Raw genomic sequence first — 10,530 nt, 5'->3', positions numbered from 1 at the left:
GGAGAAAATTCCCCACTACAAAGGCACGTCGGCTCACCTGTTTGGCTGCTGCTTCTTGGCACAAAGGTTTGTCCCTCTGCTCCTCCTTTGAGTAATGCTCCACGTATCCAAGTGATCCCCCAGACCCTTTCCAAAGCGCTCACCGTCCCTCCATGAGACAGCCCCAGGAGCCCCCCAAAAACTCCTCTTCTCCAGCAGCTCCGTGCAAAAGCGATGTGAGGAAAACTCCCTCTAAATCAGCCCCTGTAGGAGCCGCCCCCTTCTCATCATCCTTACAGCTCTCACCTGGGGCTGCTCTGAGCCCTCATCATCCTCACAGCTCACACCTGGGGCTACTCTGAGCCCTCATCATCCTTACAGCTTACACCTGGGGCTGCTCTGAGCCCTCCTCATCATCCTTACAGCTCACACCTGGGGCTGCTCTGAGCCCTCATCATCCTCACAGCTCACACCTGGGGCTGCTCTGAGCCTTTATCATCCTCACAGCTCTCACCTGGGGCTGCTCTGAGCCCTCATCATCCTCACAGCTCACACCTGGGGTTGCTCTGAGCCCTCATCATCCTCACAGCTCACACCTGGGGCTGCTCTGAGCCCTCCTCATTCTCACAGCTCACACCTGCCGCTGTTGCCACCCTCCAACAGCATCTCTCCCTCTCCAGCACACAGCCCACTTCTCACAGATACAGATCAAACAGAAATCTGCTACGGGTGTTGGCTTTTCTTAATCCATCTGGTTACACAATTAAAACACATACATGCATTGATGGTCATTGAGAGAAAGCTTTCCCCTGGAGAAAATAGTCCTGTTGGTAGCACACTTTGCTACACCTTCGGAAAAAGCAGAATCAGCACCAACTCCTAAGACCCCTGCTGAGGAACCCTGCCCTCCCTGGGACACCCAAAGCAGCAGACCTCGGAAAAGGAGGGGAAAAGTCAAGCTTGGAGTGGAAAAAGAGAACCTAAGTACAGCGACCTTTAAAAATGTCTGCACAGAGCAATGGTGGGAACCAGTCCCATTTATTCTTTCCTTGCTTTCTGTGATGTCATAAATAGGAAGTAAGAACTCGTTAAACAAAAGGCAGAGCTAGGATTTTACAGGTCTTTATTTTGGCAGGCTGCATGACAAACACCTCTGCCGGGACTGGACGCCTTTTGGGGAACAGCAGAGAACACTGGCAAAAGGTGCTGGAGAGCCCTTTCTGTTCCCTTCAGCTGCTCCGGTGCTTTCGGGGCACTTGCTTGGTTCATTCCTAGAGAAAAAGGCAAGGGCATGATTTTCAAAACTACTGCCCATCCCCAGTCAGTTTCCTACACTCCTGGGTACAAAGGAGTGGATAGAGAGAGGGCTTCTTTCCAAATGAGTTTAGCGATAGATTCCTATTCTTTACCAACACACATTTCCTCAGGGCACCTCATTCCACGCGACACAAACTGCAGCCCCTAAAAGGCTTGCAGCTCTTTCAAGACACAGACTTGTAACTCAACTCTCGGCCCAGAGCTGATGGCTCCTTTAGGACAAGAATAGTTACATGCAAAAGCAATTCCCTCATTTTGCATCTCCTTTTTATTTAACCCCCCCAAAATCCCAGACATATCACAAGGAATATGCAGTTCTGGTTCCCCCAGCTCCCGTACGCTACTTGTAGAAAGGACCTGGGCGCAGCACAGTCGGGATTCAACTGAATAAAGCCCAGCTTCAATAATCAGAACAACTGACATTTGCTTACAAATGAGGTGCAGTTTTGTACGGTGCTGCACACCCTCGGAGCCGAGTAGAGAAAAAAGAGCTACAGCACTGGAACCTAAGTTTTAGCAGCCGAGTCATTTGTAACTCCTACCATAAAATAAACCAAACAGTATTATCACAATGCTGCTCTTAGGCTGCTGAAGTTCTCCACTGTGGATTTCGGGTACAGCAGCACGTGCTTTACTCCCAACAAAAGCTGCTCAGGTGGGGGGAGCCAGGAAGCCAAGTCTCTCCACTTTGTCTGAACACCATCCTCCAGGAAGGTACTGCTTCCCCTCTCCCAGGCTCCCTTCAGCAAAGTGGCAAATACAGAATCCGGTGCCACAGGAGGCTCTTGGCTTACCTCCTTGTGGTAGCAAGATAGATAAATTTTTATTTAAATTCTATTTCGTACATACTGCTAATACTTATATTTACTCACCTTTGAATTTTTATATAGATCTTAACGTATGTGGGATATATTTCTATACAAATATTTCTAATTTTATTTTTATTCATAATTTTTATAATAAAACCCCTACCTGCTACCAAATAGAAAACAAAATCCCCTTTATTTTAAACTATATTTAAATATTTCTTTATTTATATTTTTTTATTTTTACAAGTAGTTATATATTCTATCACAATATATTGAGGTACTGTATTTCGATATATAGTATTTAGGGCATCTAATGTGTTTTAATAAGACATATACAGTAAAATATGCATTATGTACTGTATTGATTCCTACTGTTTTGTAATTTTTATATTTATATTTATATATCGACATGTATTAATTATACATCTCTATATGGATATTTAAATGGATTTGTTTATATTTATAATCTATATTTATATGTATTTGTATAAATAAAATACTCTATATCAAACAATATACTATCTAATAGTAATGGATAACATTATTTATGTTACATGTTTTATTTATATGTATTCCGTTTATATTTAAAATTGAAGTTTTATATTCCCATTTTCATATTTATGCATTTGTTTTGTTTCATTAGAGTTATAGTTAAAACTTTGCAGTTATAATCCAATTCCTAAAAATAAAATGCCAAAACAAACAGCATCCAATTCTCAACAATACCAACCCACACTACACTCCTTTCACTAACAGTTCTTATCACATCACAAAAATGAAACATTAATTAAAAAAAAACCTATAGAAACCCACACAGCAAAACACAAAAACCATTAAAAAGAAAGAAAAACCCTCCAACTAACTTCCTATACTCCAAACCGTACAACAGATCCCGAACATTTATAAAAAAAAAACAAACAAAACTCTACCACTACACCAACCCATCAAGAGAACCCAATACTCTATAAAATTAACTAACCCCCCCCCAAATAATTACAGATCTTGGGAAAAGTTTGGGTGTGGAAAGGATCTCGGGTGGGAGCTGGACTCGATGCCCTTCACGGGGGCAGCTCAGGGTATTCTCTGACAATTCTCTCCCCCAGGAAGGGACGTTTCCCACCCCCCATATCCCAGCTTCCCTCCAGGAGCCACGCTTCCATGATGGGATTTTGGAGGTGCGAGCCGAGCTCCGGCCAGTTGCGGCTGGCGGACAATGAGTCCCACCTGCCGTCCCAAAAAAGTCACCTTGGCATTTTCTAACCCCACAGATCCATAGCCACTCTTCCTCCCATCCCAAAATCACAGGGATCACACAGCAGACAGGAGTTTTATAAGGAAACCAATTTTTAAATGTAAATTAATGCTATTTCTCAGTAGATACAAAAGTGAGAAACTTCACAGGTTTCAGTGTTTTGCACACACGTCCCCCCCACACCCTCCCTGTGAATTCCAACACATTTTGGAGCTGTAGCACCCCTTTTCAGGGGAGGAAAAAACCCTTTTTGTACCCTCAACCTCCCCCTCTTCTTTTCTAACTTACTTTTCCCATTTCCTGTATTTTTATTTTGTTTTTCTCTAACTTCCTTCAAGGAAAGAAAGAGCCCCAGGCCCTCCACCCCACAGTGACCACAGAAAGCCAAAACCTCCTCTGTGACCATTTAATTTTGGGTTGTCCCCGTTGTGCTATGGGGAAGGTCCTTACTGCCCCCCCTGTGACTTTTCTGGGTCATTTTGAGTTTTTTCCTTGTCTCCCTGGGGCTTTTTGGGGTCTTTTTCAGCCTTGGCCTTGTCCCCCAGGCTCTTCTTGGGGTCACTTTGAGTTTTTTCCTTGTCCCCCAGGCTCTTTTTGGGGCTCCCCCCGTCCTTGTCCTCATGCCCCCGGTGTTTTTGGGGGGGGTCCCCATCCCTGTCCCCGGCCTTGGCGTCGATGGCCGCGTGTTCCCTCCGCACCAGCTCCTCGAGCTCCTCCTGAGGGGAGACACGGGGGTTCAGGGGGGTCCCCGAAGGGTTTGGGGGGCAGAGGGACCCCCAAAATTCGCGGGTCGGGGAAGGTGTCGGGGGGTACCTTCCAGCCCAAGAGTTCAGCCAGAGCCAGGCACCCGCTGTCGCAGTCGCCCAGCCAGGCCACGTCCCTGCGGAGACACAGGGACCCCAAAGTCGCGTCTGTGGGCACCTCAAAACCCTGGAATCACCCCGAGGGTGCCCAAAACTACCTCGAGTGGCCCCAAACTACCTTGGGGTGTCCCAAACCTTGACGCAAGTACCCCAAACCACCTTCAGGGGTCCCCAAAAAAATCGTAGGGCTCCCAAAACCACTCTGAGGGTCTCTAAAGCCGCGGCGGCGTTCCCAAAACCCCGGGGCGGGGTCAGAGCCCCCCACCTGCCCGTACCTGTAGGCTTTGTCTGAGTCGAAGTCCATCCCACCGAAGCCCATCAGGGACATCAGGGGGTCGCCCTGGCGGGGACAAAGGCGGTGAGGAGGGGGAGGCGGCTGCCCCCAGCCCCCCTCGATGCCCCCCAAGCTCCCCCCGGCCTCACCTGCCCCGTCTTCTCCTTGTTGATGAGGAGCCTGGGGGTGTTGGTGGGGACCCTGCGGGAGGGGACAGTCACAGGGGGCTCCCCAGGGTCCAGAGGGTCAGAGGGGTGGTCTGAGGAGGTTTGGGGGGGTCTGCAGGGGTTTGTTGGGGGTATGGGGGGGTTTGGGGGGGTCAGAGGGGTGGTCTGGGGGGGTTTGCTGCGGGTTGGGGGGGTCTGGGGGCGTTGGAGGGGTTTGGGGTGGTCTTGGGGAGTTGGGGGTATCTGGGTGGTTTGGGGTGGTTCGGGGTGGTCTGGGGGGTATCTAGGGGGTTTGGGGGGGGTCTGGGGGCGTTGGCGGTGGTCTTGGGGAGTTGAGGGTATCTGGGGGGGTCTGGGGGGGGTCTCACCTGCTGATGAGGGAGGCAAAGGGCTGGACCTGCAGCGAGGTGCCCATGATGATCAGCAGGTCAACCTTCTCGAAGTCCTGGTGAGGGAGGGGGGGGTCACTGGTGGGGTGGTGGGGGGGGTCCCCAAGTTCCCTCAGCACCTCCCCCCAGCCCCACAGGCAGGCTGGGAGGGAGGGGGGGATTCGGGACCCCCCAGTTCCCACTCACCGACTCCAGCAGGGTGAAGAAGCGCGCGGGGAGGCTCTCCCCAAAAAACACGATATCTGGGGGATGGGGGCAGGTCAGTGGTGCATTGGGGGGTGGGGGTGAAGCCCCCCCCCCACCCCACCCTCCCCCAGAACTCACCAGGTTTCACCAGGCCCTGGCACTTCTCGCATTTAGGGACGAGGGAGGAGAAAATCCGCTCTGGGGAGGAGGAGGAGTGAGAAGCTCAGTGGGGAAAGGGGGCACGGGGACATTTGGGGGAGGGTACGGGGGGATGGGGGAGCCCAGGGGGTCCCCCAGCGCTTGGGGGGTTCCCCAGAGCCCCCCGTACCCCTCATCCAGGCCAGGCTGTAGCGCTGGCGGCATGAGGGCCGCAGGCAGTGCGAGGTGAAGAAGGTGCCGTGAGCCTCCACCAGCAGCTCCGGGTCCAGCCCCGCCACCCTCTCCAGGGTGTCGATGTTCTGGGGGGGCACGGGGGGGGTCAGGGGGTCCCCAAAATCCCCTGTAACCCCCCCCAAACCGGCTGGGGGGGAGGGGTCTTGTCCCACCTGGGTGTAGCAGCGCAGCAAGAGCCCCTTGTCCTGCAGCAGCCGCATGAAGTAGTGACACACGGTGGGCTGGGGGCGAATTTAGGGCTCAGCTGAGGGTCTCACGGCCCCCCTGAGTGGAGGGGGGGGTCGGGGGGAGGTTTGGGGGTGTTTTACCTTGAACTGCCCCGGGTAGAGCTCGCGGGCGAGGGCGAAAAAGGGCTCTGGGTGTTTCTGAGGGGGCACAGGGAGGTCAGGGGGGGCCCCAGAAAATCAGGGACCTTCCAAAGAATTTGGGGAAGAAAGGGGGAGGGATACCTTGAAGAACCTGATCTCGAAGATGGCCTCGGGGTAGGGGAGGTTGTAGCTCTGCAGGTTGGAGTAGAGCCCGGTGCCAGGGGAGCGGAAATCCGGGATGCCGGCAGCTGGTGGGGGGGGTTGGGGGGGTCAAAACCCACCCCAGGTGTCCCCGAGCCCCCCCCGGACCCCCCACAAAGGACACTCACAGGTGGAGATGCCGGCGCCCACCATGCACACGATGTTCTTACCTGGGGGGGTGGGGGGACAAAGGGATGAACCCCAAATTCGCCCTCAAGAACCCCAAATCTGCCCCTTCCTCCCCGGAGCGAGCTCCCAAATCCGCGCAGTTCCCGCTATGCCCCACTCCCATTCCACACCCTGTTCCCGGTGTCCCTGCAGCACTCGCCCTGCGGGAGCCAGCCCGCTCCCCATTCCCAGCCCCATTCCCATTCCAAATTCCCGATCCCGGTGTCCCTACAGCGGTCACCCTTTGGGAACTGGCCTGTTCTCCACTCCCAGCCCCATTCCCATTCCAAATTCCCACTCCCAGTGTCCCTACAGCGGTCACCCTTTGGGAACTGGCCTGTTCTCCACTCCCAACCCCATTCCCAGCCCCATTCCCGTTCCAAATTCCCACTCCCGGTGTCCCTATAGCGGTCACCCTTTGGGAACTGGCCTGCTCTCCACTCCCAGCCCCATTCCCGTTCCAAATTCCCGCTCCCGGTGTCCCTACAGCGGTCACTCCTCAGGAACCGGCTCACGCCCGGCAGGCTCAGCTCGTCCAGCACCGGCTCCGGTTTGTCCCCGCCGAGCCCCAGGGTCCGGGACAGGAGCGTCCGCAGCAGCTCCACTGCGGGGACATCCCAGTGTCCCCAAACAGCCGGCGAAGCGACCCCTTCATCCCAAAACCCCCCTAAAACGTCCCCCAAATGCCCCTGAAAGTCCCAAAAGGCCCAGAAACGTCCCCAAGAATCCCTTAACCAACCCCAAAAGACCCACATTGTCCCCAAATGCCTTATTCCAACCGCCCTGCCCTAGAAATATCCCCAAATGTCCCGTAAGGCCCCGAAATCTCTCCAAAGGGCCACATTGTCCCCAAAAACATCCCCAGCTGGCCCCGAATGTCCCCAAAGGCCCAGGCTGGGCCCCGCGGGACCCCGACGCCCCCAGACCCAACTGTCAGCGTCGGCCGAAGCGCCCGGCTCGGGGTCCGAGACCTGCGGGGAGAGCGCGGGGGTCAGCGGGGTGGGCACCGAGGGGACACCGAGGGGTCAGCGGGGTGGGCACCGAGGGGACAGCGGGGTGGGCACCGAGGGGACACCGAGGGGTCAGCGGGGTGGGCACCGAGGGGACAGCGGGGTGGGCACCGAGGGGACACCGGATTGTCGGGGGCGGTCACCGGGGTGGGGACCCACGGGACACCGGGGGCGTTACCGGAGATTCGGCGTCCGGCTCCACCGCCTGCTGGCGGGCAGCGGGAGCTGCGGGGGCTGCGGGGGCGGTGGGAGGGTCACTGGCGGGGGTGGGAGGAGAGGCAGCCGCATCCCCCGGGCCGCCGCCGCTGCCGCCGCCGGTCCCGTCCCGGTCCGCCATGGGCGCGGCCTGCCCGAACTACACTTCCCGGCGTGCCCCGTGCACCCCCGGCCGCTCCGATTGGCGGGGGGGAGTGAGCGGGGCTAGATAGGGGGTGGTGATTGGCTGAGACACCCGGAAGCGCGGGTGCGGACTACGGGTCCCGGCAGGCGGCGGGGCGGGGATTCCCCGGCCCGCGATGGCGGCCGCGGCCCCGGCGGCCCCGGGCGAGGCGAAGCGGCCCGAGGGCGACGAGTGGTGCGACAGCGGGCTGGGCTCGCTGGGCGAGGGGCCGCCGGGGCCGCCGCTGCCCGCCAGCCCCGCGGCGGAGTCCCCCGACCCCCTGGCTGACCCCGCGGCCTGGCTGCGGCACGTCCTGAGCTTCGTCACCGAGGACGGCGACACGTGAGGGCGGGGAAGGATGAGGGAACCCCCCCCCCGGTCCGGGCGGGACCCCCGCGCACACCCTGGGGTTGGGGGGTCACGGTGCTGCCGCTTCCCGGGGCTCCGGTGCGATCCCCCCGGGACCGCCGCACCGCCGGGGGTCCCCCGGTAACGTCCGAGCCCCCCGGGACCAATGTACCCCCGGGGGTCCCCCGGTAACGTCCGAGCCCCCCGGGGGTCCCTCGGTAACGTCCGAGCCCCCCGGGACCAATGTACCCCCGGGGGTCCCCCGGTAACCTCCGAGTCCCCCGGGACCAATGTACCCCCGGGGGTCCCTCGGTAACGTCCGAGCCCCCCGGGACCGCCCCTCAGTGCCCCCCACTCACGGCCCAGGACCCCCAGCCCCACACACACAAACACATTTTTGGGGCTCCCCGGTGGGTGCGGGGGTGTCGGGGGAGTCCCCGGTTGGTCCGGGGGTGTCGGGACGCCCCCGCCAGCCCGTACCCCCGGCAGGGCGCTGCACCTGGCCGTGATCCACGAGCACGAGGAGTTCCTGGAGTCCATCCTGCGCCACACCGAGCGCTCGCCCTACCTGGACCTGCAGAACGACCTGGGCCAGGTGCGGCAGGGAAGGAAATCGGGGGGTCCCGGGGGGGTCCTGGGACCACCCCCAAGTCTCCACAGCGTGGGTGGGGCTGGGTGAGGAGCTGAGGGGAAATTTGGGGGTTTGGGGTCACGGTGGGAGGGGAATTTTGGGTGGGGTTTGACCCCAGCACCCCGCAGAGCATTCTGCACATCGCGCCCGGGACGGACTGCAGGTCTTTGGGGGGACAGGTTGCAGGTTTTGGGGAGGAAGAGCTGCAGGTTTTTGGGGGGATGTTTTGGGACAGGTTGTAGGTTTTGGGGGAACAGGCTGCAGGTTTTTGGGGGGGGCGGGTTGCAGGTTTTGGGGAGGAAGAGTTGCAGGTTTTTGGGGGGATGTTTTGGGACAGGTTGCAGGTTTTTGGGGGGGACGGGTTGCAGGTTTTGGGGAGGAAGAGCTGCAGGTTTTTGGGGGGGACAGGCTGCAGGTTTTTGGGGGGACAGGCTGCAGGTTTTGTGGGGATATTTTTGCGGGGGTTCAGCCCGGTTTTCCCCGCAGAGCGCGCTGCACATCGCCGTGGTGCTGGGGCTGGCCGGGGCCGTGCGGCGGCTGCGGGCGGCGGGCGCGGGCGCGGCGGTGCGGGAGCGCGGCGGGCACACCCCGCTGCACCTGGCCTGCCGTGAGGGGCACCCCGCCTGCGCCCGCGCCCTGCTGGGGGACCCCGGCAAGGACGAGGAGGAGCGGCGGGCGCAGCTGGAGAGCGTCAACTACGACGGTGAGGGCTGGGGGCCGCGGTTTTCGGGGCTGGGGAAGGGTTTTGGGAGGGTCCTGTAGCTTTGGGCTCGCCGTGGTTTTGAGGCGGGGGGAATTCCGGTGATTTTGGGGATGGGGACGCAGCGTTTGGAATTATTTACACGTTTTGTGGGGGGGTCGCGCTGTTTGGAGGGCATGTTGGGAGGGGAATGATTTGGGGGGGGTCCCACGTGCTCAGGCTGTGCTTTGGGGACCCCCATCCACAGGTTACACACCCCTGCACATCGCCGTCCTGCGCCGGGACCTGGATCTGGTGCAGCTCCTGCTCCGCGCCGGCGCTGACCCCGACCAGCCGGTGGGTGCTCCCAAAAACAAAACCCCCCAAAAATAACCAAAACACGGGGTGGGAGTGGGGGTCCTGGCCGCCCCCTGACCCCACCGTGCTCCCCCAGGAGCCGAGCTGTGGCCGCAGCCCCCTGCACTTGGCCGTGGAAGCTCAGAGCCCCGAGGTGGCCGAGTGCCTGCTGCGGGGCGGGGCACGGCCGGACCCCCGCACGTTTTCGGGGTTCACCCCCCTGTACAGCGCCCGCCGCCGCCCCGACCCCCGCCTGCCCCCGCTCCTGCGCCGCTTCGGGGCCCGCGACCCCCCGAGCAGCGACAGCAGCGACAGCGGCGACAGCGACAGCGAGGGCGGGCCCGAGGACAGCGAGGTCAGTCCGTGGCCACACCGGCCCCACAGTGGTGGCCACACCGGCCCCAGAGATTTCCCAACCCCGGGGTAGCCCGGGGGGCCTCTCAGGAAGGCCCCCAAACCCTTCCGAGCCCCCCCACAACCTCTCTCTCTCCCCAGGACGAGTACGACGACATCGTCATCAACAGCAGGCGCTGCCCAGCCTGAGGGGACCCCCAGAACCCCCCGGATGGACTTGGAGGTGCCCCCACCCCTGCCCAGCTGGGGGGACCCCCTGAGGATGTGCCCCCACCCCCCAAAATCCCCAGGGAGCCCCAAGGGTTGCGGAGAGCGGTGGGAAATAAATCAGAGGCTGCGCTCGGAGCAAAGGACACACCTGTGGCACTGGAGGGAAGGAGACAGTGTGACAATGGAGGGGACACCTGTGTGAGCGCAGCAGACAGGTGTGACAATGGGGGACACCTGCATGTCCCCAGAGCACCCC

The 10,530-nt window shown here is 59.1% G+C and overlaps 2 protein-coding genes across 5 annotated transcripts; one reads left to right on the top strand and one right to left on the bottom strand.

Annotated features, from left to right (window-relative positions):
• Positions 1-1,085: 1,085 nt before the first annotated feature.
• Positions 1,086-7,710, bottom strand: SIRT2 (sirtuin 2). 4 transcript variants are annotated; one of them, XM_041712452.2, is made up of 15 exons: positions 7,495-7,704; positions 7,238-7,277; positions 6,794-6,910; positions 6,267-6,308; positions 6,079-6,185; positions 5,938-5,994; positions 5,782-5,850; positions 5,565-5,694; positions 5,375-5,434; positions 5,237-5,292; positions 5,030-5,106; positions 4,644-4,695; positions 4,496-4,560; positions 4,171-4,237; positions 3,432-4,073 (listed from the first exon to the last, which is right to left on the bottom strand). In XM_041712452.2, exons 1-15 carry the CDS (start codon positions 7,651-7,653, stop codon positions 3,804-3,806), a joined length of 1,368 nt encoding a protein of 455 aa, XP_041568386.2. In that variant the 5' UTR covers positions 7,654-7,704; the 3' UTR covers positions 3,432-3,803. The 4 variants fall into 4 exon arrangements, with proteins under 4 accessions (XP_072776932.1, XP_041568386.2, XP_072776933.1 ...); XM_072920832.1 differs by lacking the exon at positions 7,495-7,704 and adding an exon at positions 7,428-7,448; XM_072920831.1 differs by lacking the exons at positions 3,432-4,073; positions 4,171-4,237 and adding an exon at positions 1,086-1,250 and having other exon boundaries at positions 7,495-7,710.
• A 68-nt stretch (positions 7,711-7,778) lies between these two features.
• On the top strand, positions 7,779-10,414 carry NFKBIB (NFKB inhibitor beta). Its single transcript, XM_041712451.2, has 6 exons — positions 7,779-8,037; positions 8,533-8,638; positions 9,161-9,377; positions 9,622-9,710; positions 9,808-10,065; positions 10,206-10,414. Exons 1-6 carry the CDS (start codon positions 7,832-7,834, stop codon positions 10,251-10,253), a joined length of 924 nt encoding a protein of 307 aa, XP_041568385.2. The 5' UTR covers positions 7,779-7,831; the 3' UTR covers positions 10,254-10,414.
• The last annotated feature ends 116 nt before the right edge of the window (positions 10,415-10,530 follow it).

Source organism: Taeniopygia guttata, chromosome 34, assembly GCF_048771995.1.
Source record: "Taeniopygia guttata chromosome 34, bTaeGut7.mat, whole genome shotgun sequence".
Lineage (NCBI taxonomy): Eukaryota > Metazoa > Chordata > Aves > Passeriformes > Estrildidae > Taeniopygia > Taeniopygia guttata.
Note: the sequence above shows the minus strand (reverse complement) of the source record. Positions and strands in the feature narration are given on the sequence as shown.